Source organism: Mustela erminea, chromosome 9, assembly GCF_009829155.1.
Source record: "Mustela erminea isolate mMusErm1 chromosome 9, mMusErm1.Pri, whole genome shotgun sequence".
Lineage (NCBI taxonomy): Eukaryota > Metazoa > Chordata > Mammalia > Carnivora > Mustelidae > Mustela > Mustela erminea.
In genome coordinates this window covers 98041766-98067906 of record NC_045622.1, presented here as the reverse complement: position 1 = coordinate 98067906, position 26141 = coordinate 98041766, and the positions used below count along the sequence as shown (strand labels likewise).

The 26141-nt window shown below is 38.0% G+C and overlaps 2 protein-coding genes and 1 pseudogene across 2 annotated transcripts; all 3 read right to left on the bottom strand.

The window, feature by feature from the left end:
• Positions 1-1527: 1527 nt before the first annotated feature.
• LOC116599396 (olfactory receptor 4C11-like) lies at positions 1528-2442 on the bottom strand. Its single transcript, XM_032359212.1, has one exon. It carries the CDS (start codon positions 2440-2442, stop codon positions 1528-1530), a length of 915 nt encoding a protein of 304 aa, XP_032215103.1.
• Positions 2443-10333: 7891 nt separating this feature from the next.
• LOC116599398 lies at positions 10334-11224 on the bottom strand (annotated as a pseudogene).
• An 8559-nt stretch (positions 11225-19783) lies between these two features.
• On the bottom strand, positions 19784-20749 carry LOC116599874 (olfactory receptor 4C6-like). Its single transcript, XM_032359826.1, has one exon. The coding sequence runs from the start codon at positions 20747-20749 to the stop codon at positions 19784-19786; it is 966 nt and encodes a 321-aa protein (XP_032215717.1).
• Positions 20750-26141: the final 5392 nt, after the last annotated feature.

The following is a 26141-nucleotide window of genomic DNA, read 5'->3' as shown; positions in this document are numbered from 1 at the left end:
CAGGAACCTCTACAGGATTTGTACATTGAGGGATTTTCCAGTACAGGAGATGAACTTTAAGTAAGTCTTCCAAACTTTCATTGTCAGAGTATGGAATTTGACCTTTATCCTCAAGGAGGCTTACTCAACCAAAGCCTCTCAGAATGGATTTATACGGATTCATCTGCCACACTTCAAGCTCGAACTGTAGCTTCTTTGCTACAGATCTGTAGCAAAATAGTCTTGATTATATTTATTCTCAGACAGAGACTCATTGCCCACTCTCACAGGAAATGACTATGGTTGTCCCTACTCATTCATTAACAGTACCTGAAATAGAATGTAAGTCTAATGACATACGTGAAAAATATAAATCAAAACACTAATGTGATTATTCTAGTCATTAGTCAAGACTTTTCTCTCCAAAGAGGGAAATCTCTATAGAAAGTCAAATTGCCATGCAAACTTTGCTTAATAAAGGTAGAATTCAATAAACCATAACCTGAAACATCTCTCTCAACCCAGAAATGTGCATGCCATGCCAGGCAACCAAGCAATCTTATCCACTAGTTATGAAACAATCCCTTGTATATTCTTCTTTTGGATGAAATATTGTAACATTAACTCTATTTTCTCTGTCAACTGCTGCTTTTCTCATATGTGTGCTCTTATACAGGAGGCGTTTGTTTTTATAATATAACACTCAGGATTGGATAAAATTGTCCCAGATTCACCAACCAACAATTAGGGAAATGCTTGTGGACTTATATGAGAAATGTATATGACATTAAAATTTGATTAAATAATGGTAAGCATGAATAACAAAGAAAAAAGATATTAAAGTACATAGAAATTGTGGATCAACACAATGAATTTATTTATTATAGCTAGAATTATACTATTTGAATAGAAGGTCATGAGTTATATCCTTGAACATGCTCAAGAGACAAGAAAAAGAAAAGGCCAATTTTACAGAAGTTACAAAGGGAAGACAAGTGACAAATAGCTTAATTAGTTGATATTATGGTCCTGTGGGATCATTAGCTTCTTGTACTGACTTGAGGATATTCATCATTGAGCCAGAAAAGAAAAGATCAAGATTTAGTAGTGTCAAAACTGATTTTCCAACAAAATAGGCCAGTCAAAATTAGGGACCAGTCTTTCAACCCAGCTCAGAACCATGGAAAAGAGAAACACAACCCAGGATAATGTACAAAGGAGGGAGCTAAGGTGATAGATGAAACAAGGGCTGCCTCACAATCTGCTGTGCAGACAGCAAAAAGGGGAATTGGGCTTACCTCCCACAAATACTACTGTATTTGATAGTGTGGCAGTGTATGATGCTGACTCAAAATGAAATGGGTCTGTGCTCTGTGGTCATTCTACTATATCTACAAACAACCTACTGGGAGAAGATTCAATTGTCCACACTGGGATGAAAACATAGAAATGATTTCTATCAACCCAATCTTATTTAAGCTGTTACAGGATTAGAAATTGGAGTCTTCTGTTTTGCTTTGTTTTGTTTGTTTGTTTTTCCATTTCAAGTTAGAGTTTGTTGCACCATAACTTCCTCATGGCATTTTTCACTTCTGCATTTCTCAGAGTGTAAATCAGAGGGTTGAGCAAGGGTGTCCCAATAGTGTAAAACACAGCCACCATCTTGTCCATTGGAAATGTAGTTACAGGACGATCATATGTGAATATACATGGGACAAAGAATAAGATGACAACGATAATGTGGGAGGTGCAGGTAGAGAGGGCTTTCTTTCTTCCTTCTGCACTCTGGTTATTCAGAGAATGTAAGATAAAAATGTAAGAGGTAAGCAGGACAATGAAACTTACCATGCAGATCGCCCCACTATTAAAAACTATGAGTAAATTAATTAAATGAGTGTCCATGCAAGCAAGTTTTAACAAAGTTGGCATATCACAGAAATAATTATCGATAACATTGGGTCCACAGAATGGTAGTTTCAAAGCCAAGAAAATCTGTGAAGAAGAATGGATAAAAGATACCACCCAGGCCAGATTCACCATTGTACCACAGACACGGTGGCTCATGATAGTTGTGTACCGCAGGGGCTTACAAATAGCCACATAGCGATCTAAGGACATGAGGACGAGCACCAAGATCTCCATGCACCCAAAGAAGTGAAATGCAAAAATCTGGGTCATGCACTCATTGTAGGAGATGACTTTCTTCTCAGATACAGAGTCTACTATCAACCTAGGAGCAGTGGTTGTTGAGAAGCAGGTATCAGCAAAGGATAAGTAGAAAAGGAAGAAGTACATGGGGCTCCCAAGTGTCCGGCTGTATCTTATGGTCATCATAATCAGTAAATTTGCCATCAGAGTTGCAAGGTATAGAAAGAAGAAGACCACAAACACGACTTTCTCTTTCAGAACATTCTGGGTTAGCCCAAGCAGAATGAATTCACTCACACTGCTATTCAATTCCATGGTTACAGGGAATGTAGAAGCTATTCATCTGCAGAGAAAATTGGGGAAATAGTGACCTGGCTATGGTGATGAAATTGGACTCAAAATTGCACTTATATAGTTCTAATTCCATCAACACATAAACCAATGGCTCTCAGTTTTTCATATATTGAAATCACTTGGGAAACTTGGTTTTTGTTTTTTAATGTTATGCCCATGCTTTAACAATGAGCATTAACTGAAGGTCTTCTTATGTGGACTGAGATTTTCAGGGGTAATAAAGCTCTCACGTAATGGTTAGTTCTGCCAAGTTCTGAGAACTAATGACTTTGCTGTATGATTTTGATTAGGTCACTTCAAGGTCTTGAAGCTTTATCTTCATTTGACAATTAGACACCCTAATAGATACTTTATTAAGGATATACCTATGTGTATGATGTATTTACAATGTAAATGCAGCTGAATTACTGAAAAAGATTATCCCTTATTATTTTAAAATTGGAGACTCTCTCTTAAAATAAACATTTCTTGATTTGGTCACCAGTTTGCCTTTATTATTCCTGACCTCTTGAGTACCTTGCTTGGATTATGCTTTAAGAAGAAATTACTTCCTAATTCAGCTTCATGGCAGCCATAATTATACTTTCTTCTAATGCTTCCATTTAGGAAATTAGTACAATTTATCTTTATTCTGTCTACAATATTTCTGTACATTTTAATATTGATTTCAAATAATGTAGAATTTATTTTAATATGAGTTTTGAGAAGCTCTTTCTGATAAATCAACAATCCTTCAATGAATCAATAACAAAGCAAAGTAGTTACCAATATATACTAAGTACATACTAATATCTTCAATCTATGTAAGGGGGCATATAAATATTTCCTCAGCCAGTTTTCAACCAAATCAGAAGGATAACACATCTTTAGATAAGATCATTACTGATATAAGAATTACATAAAACCATATGTGATAATACCAAGTGAATTTTGATTTCAAAAGAACAACGGTCACTTAATTATCAATTGGCTGGTCAGTGAAGTTTCAAAAATGATAAAGAAGTGTAGAATTGGCCTTAAATATGTAAACTGGATTTTCCAGCACAGTTCTCTGAAATTCAAGTATGCCATAAGTTTACTCTCAGTTTCTCTAAATAGAATATAAACTTCCCATTTACCCTAATAAAATTCCTTATCTAAATAAAACTTAAAATTCATTTGCCATTTAGCTAAAATAATACTAGTGTTGTATGATAAACTAGAGATGCTATAACTATACACTGTGATCAATAGTTCCAACGATCTCTGACAGCATTAGAAAAGAATAAAAATAATGATTGTTTTGTTTTAAAACATTAGATTCCTGGGGCATCTGGGTGACTTTAAAAGGTTGTAATAGAGAGGATTGGGGGCAAATAATGGACAATCAGTAAATCCAAGTGATGTAGCTCTATCTTGTTCTATTTTAAATAAGCAAAAAGAAGATTTGGGGCATTAAGACAAGAAAATAGCATTTATAAGATATGCACATTTTATGAGATCAACACCACCACTCATAGTTCTATCACTGAATTCAATCACTATTCCTTCACACTCCCAGACTGTCTTATCTTTCAGATTTTGGGTGACTTCACAGTAATAGAGCATGCTTATTCTTCTCCTTAATCATAATTTTAACTTTTTGCCTGTTTAAATTTTACATTTCAAATTATGTTGCTACCAAAAGACATCCCTTGGTTTTCTCAGGTCAATAGACTTCTACCTCTACCTCTTCTATTAATAAATACTTCTTCTTATTAAATACATACATATGTTTAATATATATACTTAATATTTAGATTATACACACAATTGAATTATGCAATCCCAGATTATATATGTTTCTTGTTCTGTAATGTTCAAACATCACTGAAACAATATTCCTCTTTTATTAGTATTTTTGACATTCACATTTTCTTGCAATTTTGGTGTGGCCCCTTGCTTTATGTACAGAAAAATCTGTATGCAGAGTTTCACCTGTGATCCAGAAAGTTTCTGTGGTACAGCACAGTCAGGCTAAAGCAGGAATGGGATGCTACTAGGTAGCATTTTCTGTCCCTAGTATTCACCCTCCACAGCATATAAAACATCAAATCCCTATCATCATTGCATGCAAGAGAAGGTAAATCCTGAAAGATCAGAGAAGGGTGCCATCTGATACCTTAACTTCCAGTTCTGTAAAAATCGGGTTCTATAAACTGCATGGTGAGGAATAGGGAAAACTAGATACCCAAATGAATAATGGTGAAGAGGAAGATAGGGCAAGGAGAGCATAGAGTCAGAGCAGGAGAGAGGAGAATGAGAGTGAGGAGACACCAGGAAGAGAAGGGTTAGGGGAGAAGATAGAAAAGACATACAAAAGAGGGGAGGTGAGCAAACATATTGGAGAGGGTCGTTTGACCTGAGTTTTCATTGGAGACTTCAATTCTTTCTTTCTGACCCACACATGGTCCCTCACCCCAAAACCAGACAGAAGTTGCAGGGGTGAGTCATAAGCAGGGTTTTTTTTAAAAACCCAAGTGTGTAGAAAGTGCACTCTTAGTTATACCCAGCCCAGAAGCATCACCACTGACCCAAAACTTTTCAAATCAGGGGCCTCCCCAAGAGAGAAATTTCTCCCAAGTTGGCCGCAATGCCATGCTGAAGTTTCTTGCTCTACCCCACCCCTATATTAAACAGAGATGATCTAAAAGTAGGAAATCCTTGCACTGAGGTCAGCAAAGGTTTGGGAAGTCTTAACTACCTCAGTACCCCATGGGTGGAAATAGTGTCCAGGAACTTCACCATTTGTTAGAAGACCCTCTGAATATAGATTCCATCAGATCAGGCTTGACAAGGGAATGTGAGGAAATGATCTCAGACAGACTAAAAAGCTTACCTCTTTGCTTATGAAAAAATAGATGACTTCCAATAGAGCAAATTTTTTCGTATCTTCAACTTCAATTTACTTAGAGGCTGAATCATATGAAGCTTGAATAAAACATGCAAACTATACTTCATTGAGATTTATCAATGTTTTTATCACAAGAGGTGATGGGATGTAGAGAGTTTATGCAGAAAAGGGACGCTGCATGTGGTCCTACATCACATAGTTCCACCCCCAAAACACGAATTTAGACAAAAACAACAAGCTCTAGATTGGAGTAGGGGAGATGTTCATAAAAAAGAGAAATTTCTTAATTCAATTCCTCAAAACTTTGTGAAGGAACCTTCTCCCTGCACTCTGAGAGAGAAATTCCTTTGAGGCTCCCTCTCTTCCCAGAGTTGCTCCTTTGGAAAACATATGAGTAACTGATTTCTTCCACAGCACTGCATATTTATGGCAACTCTCACACAAGTTAACAAATGCCTAAGGCAGGCATCCAGCCTCAGGAACTCCAGGAATACCATTACTCCCAACCGTCCCAAAGGATGTCCAATGTGTCAACTTGTTCAGACGGTCCATGGGCAAACACATGCTTTGGGGCCAATTAGTTAGCTTCAACTCACTGTGAACTGCAAGAGAGGAAAATCTGTTCACTTCTCCATAAACTTTGCTTCAGCCCATCTCTTATAGAAGCGTGAAAGTTGTTGAAGCCACCTAAAGGCTTAGATACATGAACTATGTCAGATAGACAGACATGAGCCCTAGCCTCACCATTATTTGCTATGTGATGTTAAGCAAGTTTCTTACCTTCTTTAATTTCCATTTTCTCTTAGGAAAAGTCAACCAGTAATAAAAATTTCTCTTTCTTTTTTTCTTTCTTTCAACTTTCTTTCTTCTTTTGAATACTTTTTTTTTAGAGAGAGAGAGAGCACAGGAGTTGTTGGGGGGAAGGCAAAGGGAAAGAAAGAATTTTAAGCAGAGTCTACACCCAGTGAAGAACCCAACACAGGGCTCAATCTCTTAACTATGAGATCATGACCTGACTGCTGAAATCAAGAGTCAGACATTCAACTGACTGAGCCACCTAGGTGTCCCAAATACACACACGCACACACACACACACACACACACACACTCACATATATATACATATATATACACATATATACATATATACACATATATAAAATTTTACATATATATACATATATATATATAATTTTTAACATTAATATTCAGTACTCCCTTTCCAAATCTTAACTACGTTTCTAAGTCAATGTAGAGAGGAAGAAAGGAAAGAAGGAAAGGGAAGGAATTTTTGAATACATGTCTTCTGTGTTTTCTTTTTCCTTTTAAATGTGTGTGCCATCCATGGGGTACTGGGTGGTTCAATCAGTTAAGTCTCTGACTCTTAATTTGGGCTCAGGTCATGGTCTTGGAGTCATGAGGTCGAGCCCTGTGTCAGACTCTGCATTCAGCACAGAGTCTGCTTGTCCCCCTGCGGTCCCCCTCACTCTACTCCTCCCCCTACTTTTTTCTCTCTTCTCCCTCTCAAATACATACATACATTCGTACATATATACATACATCCATACGTAATGTATACATAAGTCTTTAAAAAAAAGATGTGTGCCATTCTACATAGCCACACAGAAAGATATATGCCATTCTTCATATCCACACAGAAAGTTGCCTGAGAATAGTTATAAGCTATCAAAGATGATATAGATTGCATTATAAATTACTTTTCCAATGGAAAATCATGTTACCACCCAGCACTCTGGTTCAAGAATCACCTGCCAAGTGTGTCACTGTCTGCTAGGCACCTTCAATGGGGATGAGGTGAGCCATGCAGGGTACAGGGGAAGGACACAAGGTGGAGGCAGGAATGGAGGTGAGAGGTCCTCACAAATGATTGCACAATGCTTTGCACTCTTGCTGAAGGGTCTACTGGTAACCAGCAAGCCTCAAGCCCTGGCATCTCACATAAATGTCTGAGAGGAAATCATACCCCAACACTTGGCCTCTTTTATTACAAATGGACTGGAAGAATCCTAAGAATGGTGTTTGGTGTGTCACTTAAGATCTTAGAACCTTAGCTTCCCCATTAATTAAATGGGAATATGAATACCTACCTTTAAAAGGCTTCTGTAAATCTTAAAATATCTAACATAGGGAAAGAATGAGTCTCTGGCTCAGAGAAAGCACAGAAGAAATAGTCATGTGTTCTTATTAATCTTACTTAAACATGAGAAACTGAGAACCAGTGAAGTGAAATACCACACAAAGTTCCCACAGCTAATTGGTAACAGAACTGAGCTTAGAATCCACATCTCTTAAGTATAAGTCCAAATCTCTTTTATGTTCATATGATGTACACAGTAAGGTCATAAGATTTCTTTGCCTGGAGAACAAGAACAGCCAATGAACGAGCCCCTGCATTAAACATCCCTGTTCAAAAGTCCTAAACAAACTCCTTACATTTTAAAGAATTATTAAGGTCTCCAGTTCTGGTGGGAAAATTTTGGAGGGTCGTTTGCAAGGAGATCCTGAAGTGGCCAAAGGCAAGAAGCTGAGTCAACAATCTCATGAAGATTCTTCAATCTCTGAGTCAAAAGACCTTTAGTGCTCATTAAATTTCTTGTACACCATAAGACCAGATGACATTGAGGTTCCAAATTCTGTCAAAACAATGCCAGGATTTCCTGAAATCACTTGACTATGCTCATCCCATCATGAAACTGTGTGGAAATAGAACAAATGCCAACTGAGGTTTGTCTTTTTTTTTTTTTTTCAGCATAACAGTATTCATTATTTTTGCACCACTCCCAGTGCTCCGTGCAATCCGTGCCCTCTCTAATACCCACCACCTGGTTCCCCAAACCTCCCACCCCCCACCCCTTCAAAACCCTATGATTGTTTTTCAGAGTCCATAGTCTCTCATGGTTCACCTCCCCTTCCAATTTCCCTCAACTCCCTTCTCCTCTCTAACTTCCCTTGTCCTCCATGCTATTTGTTATGCTCCACAAATAAGTGAAACCAGATGATAATTGACTCTCTCTGCTTGACTTATTTCACCCAGCATAATCTCTTCCAGTCCCGTCCGTGTTGCTACAAAAGTTGGGTATTCATCCTTTCTGATGAAGGCATAATACTCATACTGTATATGGACCACATCTTCCTTATCCATTCGTCCATTGAAGGGCATCTTGGTTCTTTCCAGTTTGGCGACTGTGGCCATTTTTGCTATAAACATTGGGGTACAGATGTCCCTTCTGTACAAAGATACATCTTTATCTTTGAGGTAAATACCCAGTAGTGCAGTTGCAGGGTTCCCAACTGAGGTTTGTCTTAGTTTAAGCCCCCTCTGTCCTCAACATCAACCAGGGCACTGATTTAAACTCTGCTTATTTAAAGTTGTATCTTACAAAGGAAGGTTTCCAATGAATAATTTAGAAATTCTGGCTAGATAAACCCAACTAATACAATGAAAATTTAAGGAGAGAAATGATTTTAATTGGATCAGTAATAGTTCAGGGGTGCCTGGTTGGCTCAGTGGGTTAAAGCCTCTGCCTTTGGCTCAGGTCATGATCCCAGGGTCCTTGGATCGAGCCCCACATCAGGCTCTCTACTCAGCAGGAAGCCTTCTTCCTCCTGTCTTTCTGCCTGCTTCTCTACCTACTTGTGACCTCTGTCAAATAAATAAAATCTTTTTTTTTAATAAAGAAATAGTCACAATTAAAATTCAGATTATTGGGAGCAAGACTTATTATTTTCAGAGAGTGGAAGAGGGAACAGAGTGTGAAGAATGAGAAAATGCTTAGACAGCAGTGGCTTTATTTTCTACTTGAATTTTGTATATACATATAATTATATTTTATATAAAAGATTATAAAATATAATTTTATATATAATATATGAAATTTTATCTATATAAATATATATATAAATATATACATGTATGTACATATATACATATAATTGTATTTTATATAAAAGTATATAAAATATAATTTTATACATATTATATAAAATTTTATATATAGAGAGAGAGATACCATTACCAAAATCTAATATCAGCAATAACTACATTCCTTTGCCAAACTTTACTTTGGTGTGTTAATGTTACAGATATACTTAAAGGGGCATATGGGAAGATACCTCATTTATGCACTTATTCAATAGTTATTCACTGAACTCCTACATAAGGATGTTCTAGACTATTATGATACATAATGAAAAAAAAATTCCCTGCCTCAACTAGAGCATACAGTCCATGAGAGGAAACTGACAAAAAAAAATAAGAAAATTAAATTATATCAGCATATCAGAAAGCAATAACTTTTCTTGAAACATAAAAAAATAAAATAAAATAAATAAGAGTAGATGGGGAAGTGAGGTCATGAAATCCAAGGTATGAGTTCCTCTTTCAGAACATAGTCAAATGATGTACGATCTCCTATACTGCTCAGTTTATGAGAATTCCTGATCTCTTCCACTCTTCAGTCCTGAATGCTGTCTTCATTGATCAGAGAGATCAATATCCTACACATAAGTTTCTTTTAACTTGAAATAGTTTAAGTTTCTGTTTCTAATCTCTCAGATTTTTTTTTGTCATTACTCCACAAAGATTTATCAAAACATGGGATGAGTGGCAAGAGTTTTGATGGGTAATTTCTCTTCCTAATCTTTTCACTGGATCTTACATATTAAGTAAACATAATCTCCAAAACTTTTTAATTTATTATGAATACTGAATTACCAAATCAGAATTGGTAAGTGAACTAACTGTGAAAATATTTTTCCTGACACCATATTACTGGCTTTTTGTCTTTTCATTTTTCTTTTTCTCTTTCTTTTCTTTTCTTTTTTTTTTTCCAATATATAAGCTCCTATTAAAGAGGACAAAACACGCAAAGATTTTGTCTCGAATATCTGACTTTTACTCTTCACAATTTTTTGAACTTCAATGTTTCATTTGTCTCTACAAACCACCATCAGTCTGTTTCATATTTTCTTTATGGCATTTTTCATTTCCCTATTCCTGAAAGTGTAAATCAAAGGATTGAGCAAAGGATTTAGGATCGTGTAAAAGACAGTCACCATTTGGTCAAAGGAGAAAACAGGTGCAGACCATGCATACACAAATATGCAGAGGACAAAGAAGAAAACCACAATAGCAACATGAGATCCACAGGGGGAGAGAGCTTTCCACTACCCTTCATGGGTTCTCAGAGAGAGCAAGATGACAACATACGAGACAAGCAACAAAGAGAGTATTATGATGCAGATAGACCCACTGTTAGCAACCACCAAAAGGCCAAAGATGTGAGTGTCAGTGCAGGCAAGCTCCAGTAATGGGTACAAATCACACATGAAGTGATCAATGGTATTGGGGCCATAGTAGGGCAGGTGGAGAGTAAAGAAAAATTTTGTCAGGGAATGCAGAAAACTCGCCATCCAGTCTATACCCATCAGAATGCCACAGAGCCTATAGCTCATGATGGTTGTGTAGTGTAGGGGCTTACAGATGGCCACATAGTGATCATAAGCAATGGCTCTGAGGACAATCACCTCCAGCCCAGCAAAGAAGTGTTCAGCAAAGAGCTGGGTCAAGCAATCTCAATGGAGATGGCTTTCGTCTCATAGGGAGAGTCCACAATCATCTTGCGGGGCAATGACAGTGGAGAAGCAGGCATCCAGGAAGGACAGGAAAGCCAAGAAGTACGTGGGGGAGCCGAGGAGTACTGGGCTGTTGCTGATGGTTACGACATTTAGCAAGTTGCCCCTGACAGTTGCAATGTATCCAAACAAAAATACAAGTACTGTTTTCTGAACTTAGGATTTTGTGAAAGCCCCAGGAGAACAAACTCAAGTTACAAAATTTTGGTTTTGCATGATTTCCAAGGGAAAGCTCAAAGCTGCCAGAAGGACCATGTAGAGGCTACAATTATGAGAAAGAAAAATGTGTTTCAGACCAGTGTAAAGTGATACGGTCGTCATTAAGAAGTTGGTGCATCTACATAAAAAATTATCTTCTGTGTTTCTAGCATCACTGTGAACACAAAATTCAAATTTGTTGAAGGTGGTAGTGGAAGCTCAGGAAGAACTGAGGAGGAGGAGGAGGATTCTAAGGAAAGGAGCATGACACTGGAGTTATCATGTCCACCCCTGAGCACAGAATAAGAGCAGAGTACATTTACATGCTATCCCTGCCAGAAGTTTGCCTGATCTGCAAACAGAAGAATAACATTCAGGTTAAGAAGCACTTGAAAATCATGGCTACTCTCAAATATTTCTTTAAACATCTGAAATGAACATGGCCTTTAAGGTGAGTTCATTCATTCCTTATAAAAGAGAAAGATACATGGGAAAGCTCCATACAAACACAGAGCAAGTATCCATGTGTTGAGTTGCTTGGTTGTTGTTTTTGTTTTTGTTTTTATTTTTGTTTTCTTCATCATTTTAAAATAAGAACTGGAATTTAGAAGGGGAAAAAAAAATCTATACCAGAGTGTTGACATGTTTACTAAGTTAAATAATACCAAAACAAAACAAACAAACAAAAAATAGTTGTAGGCCTAGTGCCTAGGATACAGTCCATGTTATCCTTATTGTACTGATATGAAACTCATGCATACAAAGATAAATTTGAGAATAGAAGTTAGATCTGGGATATTAATAGAGAAAATTTAGTTCTAATACCTAAATCTTTCCACTGTGTCAACAGAAAGGACCAAGACTTTTCCTCTCCTTGCAAGAATGTAGAGCAGGTTGGCCTTTCAACTCTCCACCCAGCTGTAGAGGTTTAAGCCTTCTGATTCCCTTGTTCATGTTTGGATGAGGCCTTTTGATGAAGAACACAGAATAAATGAATGTAGAATCAGAAGATAATGCCCAATTACTTAAAGATACAATCTATCAATGGCATTATTTTTAAGCACTGTCTACACACACAGTAAGCTTGAAATTTTAGATTATCATAAGGTAAAATATGTGGTTTTATTTTAAATCATGGGTTTTAAAAATATACTAATTCTAAAGTTGCAGTAAAACTGCTTTATTCATGCAATCATTTGCAAAATTCCTTTGCATTATTTCCAGACTGACAAACATGTTTGTGTTCCTTATAGTAGTAACTCCCGCACTAAAGGTTATTCTAAAAGTGAAATAGGGTGGTATAACTTTTTTTTTTAAGATTTTATTTATTTATTTGACAGAGATAGATCACAAGTAGGCAGCGAGGCAGGCAGAGAGAGAGAGAGAGAGGGAAGCAGGCTCCCTGCTGAGCAGAGAGCCCGATGTGGGACTTGATCCCAGGACCCTGAGATCATGACCTGAGCCGAAGGCAGTGGCTTAACCCACTGAGCCACCCAGGTGCCCCAGGGTAGTATAACTTTTATAATGGAGGATGATGTCATGTAATTTATGATAGTGAAAATTTAGAAATATCTAACGTGGTCAACAATAGGAGGATGCTTCTGCAATTCAGGCTATGACAGATTGATAGCACCTGATACTGACAGTGAAACACTAATTAATAGTGTGAGGACATGAATGGTGAAGCATTTTTATAATGTGAAAAGAGAAAAACAACAAATGCATAATAACTCTGCCCATTTATACAGACATGTTAATATAATCAAAATCAAGATGTGAACATACAAAAATAATAGACTTTTATTTTCAGTAAGTATCTAGAGAGAACTGTATGAAATTTAAAATTAAAAATCAAGTTTACTTTATTTAAGATGATTTATTTATTCTCGAGAGAGATTATGAGCAGGAGGGGCAGAAGGAGAGGGAGAGAGAATCTGAAGCAAACTCCATGCTGAATGCAGAGTTGCAGAGCAACTGCAACAGGTTTGCAGAGCCGTCGGAAGCAGACTCTGCAGAATGCAGAGGCAGAGCACTATCTCAAGACACTAGATCAACCACCTGAGTTGAAAGCAACAGTCAGATGCTTAAGCCAATGGATCACCCAGACACCCCTAAAAATCTTCAAATCCACAGCACCATCATTTTCCATCAAATCAGCAGTTCAGAAAAAAAGGAGAGGGAGTTTGAAAATCATTTTATCAAGTGTCCAGTATAATTAATTTGTGTAGGTGGAACTCTCATGATAACATAACATAGCTTCTTAAACTAAAAGTGTTAAACTGTTATAAGCTTTTCGCAAATAGATGTATCATGGCCCAAATTTTCCCAAACATTCAAAGGTCTATTCTTCCTCAATAGCCATACTCTTCAATACACTGGAAGTGCACCAGAGATTGCTCAAGGACCCTCGTGGCTGTAAATGGAACTGTGAACCATCTCCAGGGCTGTGACCTGGGAAATTTTGCCTCCCCACTCTCCCCTTTGCCCACTATTTCCTTCCCACTCATTTTGGCACAAAGCTAATTCTAGCATCAGTCATTTGAAAATAATAGAAATTCCCGTTTGAACATTCAAGTAAATTTTTAAAACTATATGAGAATCCCAAGAATTCTGACATTGGAACATTTAATGTCTTCATTAATCTCTCCAGCCCTTTCTTCGTGTGCTTCTAGATGCCTATCTCTGTTTTACTCAACTTCCTTCTTTCCCTCAGCTTATCTTCTAGATCACTGATTCCCTTTCTGTTTCATTTACCCAGACTGTTAGAGTATCCAGTTTAGAATGCAACGCATTTTTTTTGTAAAAGATTTTGTGTATTTATTTGACAGAGGGAGATCACAAGTAGAAGGAGAGGCAGGCAGAGAGAGAGGGGGAAGCAGGCACCCTGCTGAGCAGAGTTCCTCCCAGGACCCTGAGATCATGACCTGAGCCAAAGGCAGAGGCTTAAACCACTGAGCCACCCCCGTGCCCCTAGACTGTAACTCATTCATAGCATTTTTTAATCTGACCTAATTGGATCTCATTTCTGACCTTAGAGATTCTATTGTGACTAATACTTTATTCAAGCCTAGCTCTTGACTTTATGATTGCTCTCCTGAATTATTTCTCTGACATCTTGCTTATACCCATATCTATTAGTTCTGTGGTAGAGGACATTAAAGAAAAAAGAAACAAGCAAAACTATATGAGGAATTAATAGTATGGTCACCATTGTATGTAATATTCTATAATCCTATTTCAGTCTGAATTTAAGATTTTATGCACTTATTAGTACATATTAGCCACATATGAATGTCTTTTTAAAAAAATTATTTATTTATTTGACAGACAGGGATGACAAGCAGGCAGAGAGGCAGGCAGAGAGAGAGAGGAGGAGGAAGCAGGCTCCCCGCAGAGTAGAGAGCCCAATGTGGGGCTCAATCCCAGGAACCTGGGATCATGATCCCTAGCTGAAGGGAGAAGCCTAACGCACTGAGCCACCCAGGAGCCCCGAACGAATAAAAAATAGGATAATATGACTAGGACCTAAATAGGTATATGTTGCATTACATCAGCATTGGGATTTAACCTGAAGATGAAAAACTAAATAAGTTCTAATTTCATTAGCTTTGATGTATTAGGTACTCCTAAACCTCTAAAAAATGTTTGCATTCTAACAGCTGCTATTTACTGATAACATAGTATTGTGTCAAGTGCCGTCCTGTGAACACCACGTGGATTATTTTGTTTCCAAATCCTTTGAGACTTTTTATATATGATCTACATTAAAAATGAAGATTTAGGGTGAAAAAGGGTTATACAGCTGGCCCAGTGGCCCACAGCAAAGTGATAGACTAATGCTTGCATTAAACTTGGTAGCTGGACAACAGAACCATTTTTTAACTACTATCTCACACTTTAAAATCCTCTCTGAAAATGCAAAAATGTGCATTATAAATCTCACCATTTGTCAGTTTCTTGAAAATTCTGGTGATGGCAATCTCCATACTGCACAGAGAAAAGCCCCTTCAATGGCTACCCAACATGTGAAGTGTGTCCCAAGTCCTACTTGTACATGTAAGAGGGAGAGGAAGAGTAACTCTGGCTGACAAGGTAGAGAATGTTCCCCACTACTTATCAATCTTCAACATGGTCTCCAGGAAAAAAGTAAAGAAGCAAAAGTTTCCTTCTTGGGGCACCTGGGTAGCTCAGTGGGTTAAAGCCTCTGCCTTCTGCTTGGGTCATGATCCGAGGGTCCTGGGATCCAGCCCCACATTTGGTTCTGTGCTGCGCAGGGAGCCTGCTTCCTCCTCCTCTATCTCTTTGAATGCCTCTCTGCCTACTTGTGATCTCTGTCAAATAAATAAATAAAAATCGAAAGAAAGAAAGAAAAAAAGAAAGAAAGACAGAAAGAAAGAAAGAAAGAAAGAAAGAAAGAAAGAAAGAAAGAAAGAAAGAAAGAAAGGAAGGAAGGAAGGAAGGAAGGAGTTTCCTCCTTGGTTTCCAAATGCAATTTAAAGAAGTTTCCCTGAAAGGTCATGACTTTTGGATGACTATGGAATTGCTTCTCTGTTCTCACCAGGGTTTGGCAATTTCACATCAGTATGATTTTTCAAAATGCAGTTTCATGTGGTTTGATTTGATCAAGTATTTGCAAAACTTTAATGTCTCCAACCAATTAAAGTTTTTTTCTTTTCTCATTTTCCAAATTCTTCTGGGTTTCCATGTGAAGACGCCTTCCATTCCATTCATATTCAGGAATAAAAAACTGTGCACTGGGATAGAATACAATATCTCTGTGCAGCATTAAGACAATGTGCCCATGTGCTTACTAAATACAAGAGCTGAGTCCTGGGATGAAATACAACATCAATCCACAAGGACCTGTAATGTGTTGGAAGTAGAGTAGCAACAGGTGCTTGTTAAAGATTAACACATTTTATGAATAATGTGCAAAGATGTATAGTCTAATCTGAAATCTACTTTTTATTCCTCAGTACTTAAGCTATATATGTCATCGTTTTAAAACTAAAGGACACAATTTTTAAAGATTAAAGGACTTTTTCTCTTTTCCATTTTTTTGTTAAAAGAGAGGGAAAGGCAGGTCTGTATACTCTGAATCTAGGTAGCCCTGGGATTGAAGCTTGAGGGAAACTTAGACTTAGTTCATAATGTCCCTGCGGAGAGGGTGCATACCCAGGAGTCTGTTGTTCTACACACTCCTGTATCCTACCTATTTTTATATCTATTCACATCTGACATAAAGAAGCAGCATTGAATTGATTCATCAGAAAAATGAACCTGCAGAAGCACTTTCACCTGTGGTATTGAGGGACAGGTGTTATTCCCCTGTGGTGTTAAGGAACAAGTGTTATTATCTTTTCACTAACAGTTTAGAGAGATTCCCTGACCAGAAGAACCATCTGACCAGGACCACATTCCTAGAGAAGCTGATCCTCTAAACACATGACTCAACAGCAGGACTCCAGCAATTATTTCTGGAACTCTGGACCCTACTTCAAACCACACTTGGCATCTTCCACTTTATTCCATGCCCTGTTTTCTCCACCACTAATTACTTGATTCTGTTAGAGGAAATGAGAGCTGTAACACTGAAATAATAGTGTGCAGTTGGGGGAGACAGATTATATAACAAACATGTTATTTGTGCAAATATTAGGTGAAGTTTCAAAAAACAGCTTTACAAGGCAAAATTGAGAGAGAACAGAGACAGAGACAAGCACAAAGAAATGTATGAAATGAGGGGAATCAAGTAGAGGGAGATAAATAGCAATTTGCCTTTCTAGAATTGATCCAATAAACCATTCTACCCTCAGATTTAAAATCCTGCCTTCATCATTTATTAATATACAAAATCTATACCAAGTTTCCAAAGATAGATGGCTTAATCTCTGGGCCATTTCTTCCATTCGTTAAAGTTCTTTATTAACAGGCCTACAGAAAAATGTTTACAAAGCAGAGCTTTATGGTATGTTCTGGTTCATAGAAGATCCTGTCCCCTATCTCTATGTCCCTCACACTGATTTTATTGCCAAGGATGTTCAAACATAGCTACACATACGTACAAATTTAAGAATCAAGTTTATCAATTTTATTTTATTTTTTTAAGATTTTATTTATTCAACAAAGAGAGAGATCACAAGTAGGCAGAGAGGAAGGCAGAGGGAGAGAGATATGAGGAAGCAGGCTCCCCACCAAGGAGAGAGCCTGATGCGGGGCTCGATCCCAGTACTCTGGGATCATGACCCGAGCCGAAGGCAGAGACTTTAACCTTCTGAGCCACCCAGGCACCCCAAGTTTATCAATTTTAATGAAAATATACTTTGTCATTCTGGTGAAGGGGTGTTATTAATTCATTATAGAAAATGGTGTCTCAAAATCAGGGCCTTACTGGGCAGAGCCAGCAAATTTCCCAAAGGACCACTGCCTCGGTGAATATCCAGGGTGAGATAGAGTGAGTTACTGATGCAGTTCTAGAATTGCAGGGAAAGAGGAGGTACTTTTGTATTGCTTATTGTCTGATTAGAACACAGAAAGATACTTCAGTCTTTTGACTGGGATTAATGGTGGAGTCCATAAGAAATGTGGAAAGACTACTCAAACTTAGGACACAGATGTCACTGGTGACCTTGAAATGAGCATTTTCAGTGTTAGGTACTGTAGTATCCCTGGAAAATGTTTAAAGAGAATAGAAAGAATTAGGTAACAGGCATCAAAGAACCTCTTAGGTTTTGCTACAAAGAGGAGGAAATGAAATGGAGTAGTATGTGATAAAGGAAATAAGACCAAGGGAAGATTTCATTTTAAAAATAAAAGAAATGACAGACTGCTTCTTTGCTGAAGCAAATGATCCATCAGTAAGGGAAATATAGGTGAAATAAGAGATGCCTTTATGTAAGTGAAATGGAGGTGAGGCTCAGAACACAGATTATAAAGAGATTGGTTGCCTTTGGATAGGAGCAAGGTTATGTGTTTATTGGAGATGGTAAGAAGGTGGTATATAATTGAACAGATGCTGGTAGATTGATAGTCATGACTCTGTGGAAATGTTCTTCTGATGACTTAATTTTTCTCAGTGAAATAGGAAGCCAGTTCATCTAATGTTTCTCCATTAACTTCATGCTGGCAATAGCTTTTTAAGAAGATATTCTTCTCCAAACTATGACACCCTTTTACTCTATTTTGCTATGCAATTGTATCTTGAATGGTACTTAAATGTTCAGTTCTAATAGAGAAAGAATCATATGATTTATAAGCTAACATTATTAACAGCAAGTTCCTATAAAAGGGGAGTAAGATCAAAACTTGTTTCAGATGTTACTGTTAAAAAGTCAGTCTGAGGGTTTTGAAGAGGCGAGGGGTGGGAGGTTGGGGGAACCAGGTGGTGAGTATTAGAGAGGGCACGGTTTGCATGGAACACTGGGTGTGGTGCAAAAACAATGAATACTGTTATGCTGAAAATAAATAAATAAATAAATAGATAAATTTAAAAAAAAATAAAAAAGAAGAGGAAGAAGAAGTCAGGCACTGGGGGGTTCCTGGGTGGCTCAGTGGGTTAAAGCCTCTGCCTTCGGCTCAGGTCATGATTCCAGATCCTGAGATTGAGCCCTACATTGGGCTCTCTGCTCCCCAGGGAACCTGATTCCTCCTCTCCCTCTCTCTCTCTCTGCCTGCCTCTCTATCTAATTGTGATATCTATCTATCTCTCTCTCTGTCAAATAAATAAATAAAAATCTTTAAAAAATTGTTTAAAAAATTAAAAAAAAAAGAATACAGACACTGAACTCTGAAGTAATATGATTAACGAGAAAGCTATTTAATCTGAATGAACTTGTAAGAGTTAAGAGAAGAAATTTGCATTCAAACTGACAGGTAATACTTTCAACACAAATGATAAAAACAGCTCTTACCTATTTAATAGAAGATGGGGCTTTTGGATCTACTTTTGACACTAGAAAAATTCCCAAACAGAGTACAAACATTTGAGGCTAGGAATATCATTAAGATCCTTCCAGTTCTGTAATTCTAAAATTAAAGCAGAAACATTATATTCCTAAATTTTTTACTCACAACCAGTTATTTATGCTGCCATGGGCTTTTTCTTCTCTTTTGACATGAGGCAAAATAAGGACATGTAAAATGAATCCAGGAATGAAGAGGCAGAGAATAACTAAGGGGAATGCCGAGGGAAAAACATCAGGAGAGACTTGTTTAAAGAGATGTGGAAACTTCACCGTAAGGAGGTAAAAATAGAAAAAAGAAAAAAAATGAGATGGAGCCAGCCAAGCAATAACTCTGGGAAAGAGAAGTTCAGCAGCAAGCAGACTAATAACAAACAAAAGCCCTGAATCAGGACTGGAATTATTGAAAAACAGACTTGAATTAATTTAAAAAAAAAAAAAAAAAAAGGAAGAGGAAAAAGGGTTCCCAGAGTCTTCTAAAAACAAGGTTGGAGTAAATGTACTAGAGAATTAAGAAATAACTTGATTATAGTATCTTAATCTAAATGGCACACATAAAAGATGCCATTGGCTCTAGGGTACCCAATGATTTGGAATGAATGAGACTTGAAGGAACTCATTGTCCTTGTAGGAAAAATCTTTCCTTAGCACATAAGCCAGTGACATCCAGGGTCACTCGTTTCACCAGTTTCCTCATGGCATTTTTTACCTCAGCATTCCTCAGGGTGTAGATCAATGGATTTAACATGGGCACAACAATGGTAAAGGACACAGCCATTGCCTTGTCTATGGGGTAAGTGGCCACAGGCTGTACATATAGGAAAATGCATGGCACGGAGAACAAGATGACCACAGTAAGGTGGGAACCACAGGTGGAGAGGGCTTTGCGCTGCCCTTCAGAGCTGCAAGACCTCAGGGAGCAGAGGATGACCACATAGGAGGTGATGAGGATAAGGAAGATGGTCACACACATCACCCCACTGTTGAGGATGACTAAGAGACCCAGGGTGTGCGTGTCCATGCAGGCCAGTTTCAACAAGGGAAACAAATCACACATAAAGTGATCAATAACATTGGGGCCACAGAAGGGTATCTGATACATGAAGAGAAGCTGTATTGCTGCGTGGAAAACTACCCCCAGCCCAGCCCCTCCCAGCAGCAGACAGCACACGCGAGAGCTCATGATGGTCATGTAGTGCAGGGGCTTACAGATGGCCACATAGCGGTCATAGGCCATCACGATGAGAAGGATGATCCCCACACCACCAGAGAAATGCTCTGCTAAGAGCTGAGTCAGGCAGCCTTCTAATGAGATGGTAGTGGTCTTGGAGAGAGAGTCCACAATCATCTTCGGGGCAATGACAGAAGAGTAGGTGGCATCCATGAGGGACAAGCAAGTAAGGAAGAAATACATAGGTGATCTCAGACTCTGACTTGTGATCACAGTTACCACAATGAGTAGATTTCCCAACACTGTGGACACATACATGGTTAGAAAAACAGCAGAGAGTATTTTCTGCAGCTCCGGGTTCTCTGTAATGCCCAAAAGAATGAATTCAGTTACATTGTTTGGATTCTTCATTTACTATGGGCTGATATAAGCACACCACTCTGAGATAGAAAATCTACAAAAGAATATTGTTTTTAATTAGTAATCACTAAATGTGTTGGACAAGTTTTACACTGTGTCTCAGACATTCTTGACCTGCTTTTTTCTCCAGCCACCAATATGGCCACCACCTGCTAACAGTATAATCTCATAACAGCTCTATCTTAATTGATCCCAAATGATACAGGGAAAGTACCCCTCCAGTAGTAAAGTTCTCCTGGCTCTGGATACTTAGCAGAGGCTGTCTGCCCTTGGGTGGAAACACATTAGAGACCACTACTTTAAATGGGCATATAAAATAAGGTTCTCTTAGGCTCCTCTAAAACCCAAAGACACGCTCTTCATATTATCTCTTTTACTAAACAAGGTACACAGCTTCCGGGACACTGTTTGCAGTCTACAATATGGGCTAACCCCAATCTATGGCCCAAGAACTTTGATACAATTTTAGTAGCTCTAATAAAGTAGAAGGAACATCGTCTCAGAATCAGGAGAGCTGGGTTTAATTTCAAATTATTCCTCTAAATCCTTGAGTGTGTTGTGACACTGTTCAGCATTCCGGGGCTCCATTTCCTCAATTAGAGAAGAGGCATATATGGTAGATGACTGGTATGTTGGGGGTTCGAAGAAGCCAACTAAGGGACTCTGTCCCTCTCAAAGACAGCAGTTCAGAAATACCTGCATAAAATCTTCACACTTGCAAACAGATGTTCGGTGAGCCATCTTAGGACTTAGGGTATTAAAAAGCATAATACATTATTATAGATAATAATGCCTGTTCTGTCTAAAGTCTATAAATTCATCACAGTTCTTATCGACTACTAATACATACCTCAATCATACATTCAAGACTTTACCCATAGAAATCACCTCACTTTTTATTGAGGCAGAAGGAAAACTTCCAGACTCTTTCTAAGAAGCCAGGATTACCCGAACCCCAAACCAGACAAAGACCCTACCAAAAAGGAGAATTTCAGACCAATATCCCTGGTGAATATGGATACTAAGATTCTCAACAAGATCCTAGCAAACAGGATCCAACAGCACATTATAAAGAATATCCACCATGACAAGGTGGGTTTCATCCCTGGGCTACAAGGATGGTTCAATATTCACAAAGCAATCAATGTAATAGAACAAATCTATAAGAGAAGAGAGAAGAACCACATGGTCTTCTCAACTGATGCAGAAAAAGCTCAATTGATACAGAAAAAGATCAAAATCCAGTATCCATTCCTGATTAAAATGCTTCAAAGTATAGGGATAGAGGGAACATTCCAGAACTTCATAAAATCTATCTATGAAAGACCCACAGCAAATATCATCCGCAATGGGAAAAAGCTTGCAGCCTTCCTGTTGAGATCAGGAACATGACAAGGATGCCCACTCTCACCACTCTTGTTTAACATAGTATTAGAAGTCCTAGCAAAAGCAATGAGACAACAAAGAGAAATAAAAGGTACCCAAATTGGCAATGAAGAAGTCAAACTCTCTCTCTTCACAGATGACATAATTCTTTATATGGAAAACCCAAAAGACTCCACCCCCAAACTACTATAACTCATACAGCAATTCAGCAACATGGCAGGATACAAGGTCAATACACAGAAATCAGTGGCTTTCTTATACACTAACAATGAAAATACAAAAAGGGAAATTAGAGAATCAATTCCATTTACCAAAGATAAACTCAAAATGGATAATAGACCTGAATGTGAGACAGGAATCCATCAAAATCCTAGAGGAGAACATAGGCAGTAACCTCTTTGATATCAGCCACAGCAACTTCTTTCAAGATATGTCTCCAAAGACAAAGGAAACAAAAGCGAAAATAAACTTTTGGGACTTCATCAAAATCAAAAGCTTCTGCACAGCAAAAGAAACAGTCAAAAAAACAAAGAGGCAACCCACGGAATGGGAGAAGATATTTGCAAATGACAGTACAGACAAAAGGTTGATATCCAAGGTCTATAATGAACTCCTCAAACTCAACACACACAAAACAGACAATCATATAAAAAAATGGGCAGAAGATATGAACAGACACTTCTCCAATGAAGACATACAAATGGCTATCAGACACATGAAAAAATGTTCATCATCACTAGACATCAGGGAAATTCAAATTAAAACCACATTGAGATATCACCTTACACCAGTTAGAATGGCCAAAATTAGCAAGACAGGAAACAACATGTGTTGGAGGGGATGTGGAGAAAGGGGAACCCTCTTCCACTGTGGGTGGGAATGCAAGTTAGTGTAGCCTCTTTGGAGAACAGTGTGGAGATTCCTCAAGAAACTAAAAATAGAGCTTCCCTATGACCCTGCAATTGCACTACTGGGTATTTACCCCAAAGATACAGATGTAGTGAAAAGAAGGGCAATCTGTACCCCAGTGTTTATAGCACCAATGGCTACGGTTGCCAAACTGTGGAAAGAACCAAGATGCCCTTCAACGGATGAATGAATAAGGAAGATGTGGTCCATATACACTATGGAGCATTATGCCTCCATCAGAAAGGATGAATACCCAACTTTTGTAGCAACATGGACAGGACTGGAAGAGATTATGCTGAGTGAAATCAGTCAAGCAGAGAGAGTCAATTATCATATGGTTTCACTTATTTGTGGAGCATAACAAATAGCATGGAGGAAAGGGCGAGTTGGAGAGGAGAAGGGAGTTGAGGGAAATTGGAAGGGGAGGTTAACCATGAGAGACTATGGACTCTTAAAAGCAATCGGAGGGGTTTGATGTGGTGGGGGGTTGGGAGGTTGGGGTACCAGGTGGTGGGTATTATAGAGGGTACATATTACATTGAGCACTGGGTTTGGTGAAAAATAATGAATACTGTTATGCTGAAAATAAATAAAAAATAAATTTAAAAAAAATTACAAATAGAGCTTCCCTATGACCCTGCAATTGCACTACTGGTTATTTACCCCAAAGATACAGATGTAGTGAAAAGAAGGACCATCTGTACCCCAATGTTTATAGGAGCAATGGCCACGGTCTCCAAACTGTGGAAGGAACCAAGATGCCCCTCAATGGACAAATGGATAAGGAAGGTCCATATACACTATGGAGTATTATGCCTCCATCAGAAAGGATGAATACCCAACTTTGTGGCAACATGGACGGGACTGGAAGAGATTATGTTGAGTGAAATAAGTCAAGCAGAGAGAGTCAATAATCATATGGTTTCACTTATTTGTGAAGCATAACAAATAGCATGGAGGACAGGGAGAGATGGAGAGGATAAGGGAGTTGAGGGAAATTGGAAGAGGAGGTGAACCATGAGAGACTATGGACTCTGGAGAACAATCTGAGAGTTTTGAAGGGGCGGGGGGTGGGAGGTTGGAGGAAGCATGTGGTGGGTATTAGAGAGGGCACGGTTTGCATGGAGCACTGGGTGTGGTGCAAAAACAATGAATACTGTTACGCTAAAAAGAAATTTTAAAAAATTTAAAAAAATAAATAAATCACCTCACTTTTTTTTGTATGTCTCCTTCACAGCAATCAAGTCCATTTTTTACTACCAGAACACACACCTTGTTCTCTCTAGTACAGTGAGAAGCCATGGGTACAGAGCAAGTAGACTTCACTCTCTGTCCCACTTATGATACTTACTGACTTAATATAATCTTTAATCCTGCAAAAATTAAACAGTGTAATAATGGTTAAAGTTAGTATGTGTTGTGGAGTTATTTTCAGGGTACTGTGCTAAGAGCTTCATGATTTCCTCTTTTATGTCCCACTAAAGACTTATGAGACATGGAATGGTATTATCTTGATTCTCTGATGCAGTGGATAATGCTTGAGAGCTTGGGACTTTGGGTGAGTCTGTGAGCAAATCCATAGCACAAGCTACTAACCATCATCTTCTAGAGCCTCTCTAAGAGTTATATACCCTGCCTCACAATAGTTTCATGAGCATCAAAAGAAGTACCAGCATGAGAATATTTGGGAAAGACTAACAAAATTTTCATGATTATTTTCTATTCTTCTAAACTCCTGACTTCCTCCTGCCTCTGTGTATGCCATCTGTTGTCAAGAAATCCATTATCCTCCCTCCGGCCTTACTTCCTCTCCAGTGTCCCTTTCACCATCACTATCCTAGATATTTTTAACGATAAACATAGGGTGCATATCAGCAATAATTCAATTGGCTTCCTAGCCATTTTTTAAATTTCAGGTTGGTTCTATCTCCTTATGTGGATGCTTAAGGATAGCTAATTTATCTATTTTCACAAATTTCTAATGCTTCATTGTGCACACACAGGTCATTTAATTAAATTTAATTAAACCATGAAACTGAATTCATACAAAGAAAGCAGTATTGATCCTTGGGCCCAGGCAATGGTGGTACTAATCCTGCATCCAGAAATGAGAGATTGCCATTGCCAGAGCCTGACTGCTATTCCTCCAACATCCAGGCTCACATATCCACATATTTATTGTCTTTCAGCTCTCTTTTTTCTACTCCTAGACAGGCTTTAACCAAACCCAAGAGCCATATGGCAGAGCTATATCTTGGACTCCCAGTTCAATGTTGAATCACTGCTTTCAAACACATTCTTATAGTTGTTAAGCTCATGACCTGCATTAGGCAGACATTTAAATTTTGATAATTTCAAAGAGTAATTAAAGTAAATCCAGCCCAAAAGTGTTGATAGCTTAAGGCTTTCTATCCAAAGGCACAGTTTGTGAGTATAGTCATACAGATGAACTAATACATTTTAAGTATAATTATACTTAATATATGTACATATGTAATTGTGTATATATGTAAAGTGATTCGATTGTTTCAATAATTTCAAAAATAGTAATTCAAATTAATAAGAAGATGTTTAATACTCAAGTAACTTGTTCAGGTTACCTCCAGAAGTCAACCTGATGTCATCCTTGCGACCTCCAAAAGGCAGTTAACTGACAGTCTCAGGAAGTAGAAAGCAGACAGAATACAATAAATATTCCAGGATAATGTCAAGGTAACCAAAGTTCTGGCCCCATCCAGGATCTGCTTACATGAACTTTCATCAACAAAAGAGATATATGTTTTTACTTATTAGAGTTTCAACTTAGCAGATACAAGTAAATCAGGACCTGTTCTGAAAACAAATCATCTAAGCACTTAATGGGAATTTGTTTTGATAGGTTCAGAGTTTCTAATGATTTTTAAAGAAAGATTTAAAATAGTTGCTCTAAGTGTCCAAGGGCTTAAATAGGTAACAAACCTTGTAGATGGCAGAAGAATTCAAATTTCACCGAAATGGGAAAGGTTGTGGGGTGAGTGGGGGCAGATAATCTATTTACAAACAATTTATGGAACTGTGCCCGCCATTTGGCTGTATTTTGAGCTTAATT

What these genes read in the sequence shown, in the direction of transcription:
- LOC116599396 (XM_032359212.1), bottom strand. Translation starts at nt 2,442, where the DNA reads ATGGAATTGAATAGCAGTGTGAGTGAATTCATTCTGCTTGGGCTAACC.
- LOC116599874 (XM_032359826.1), bottom strand. Translation starts at nt 20,749, where the DNA reads ATGAAGAATCCAAACAATGTAACTGAATTCATTCTTTTGGGCATTACA.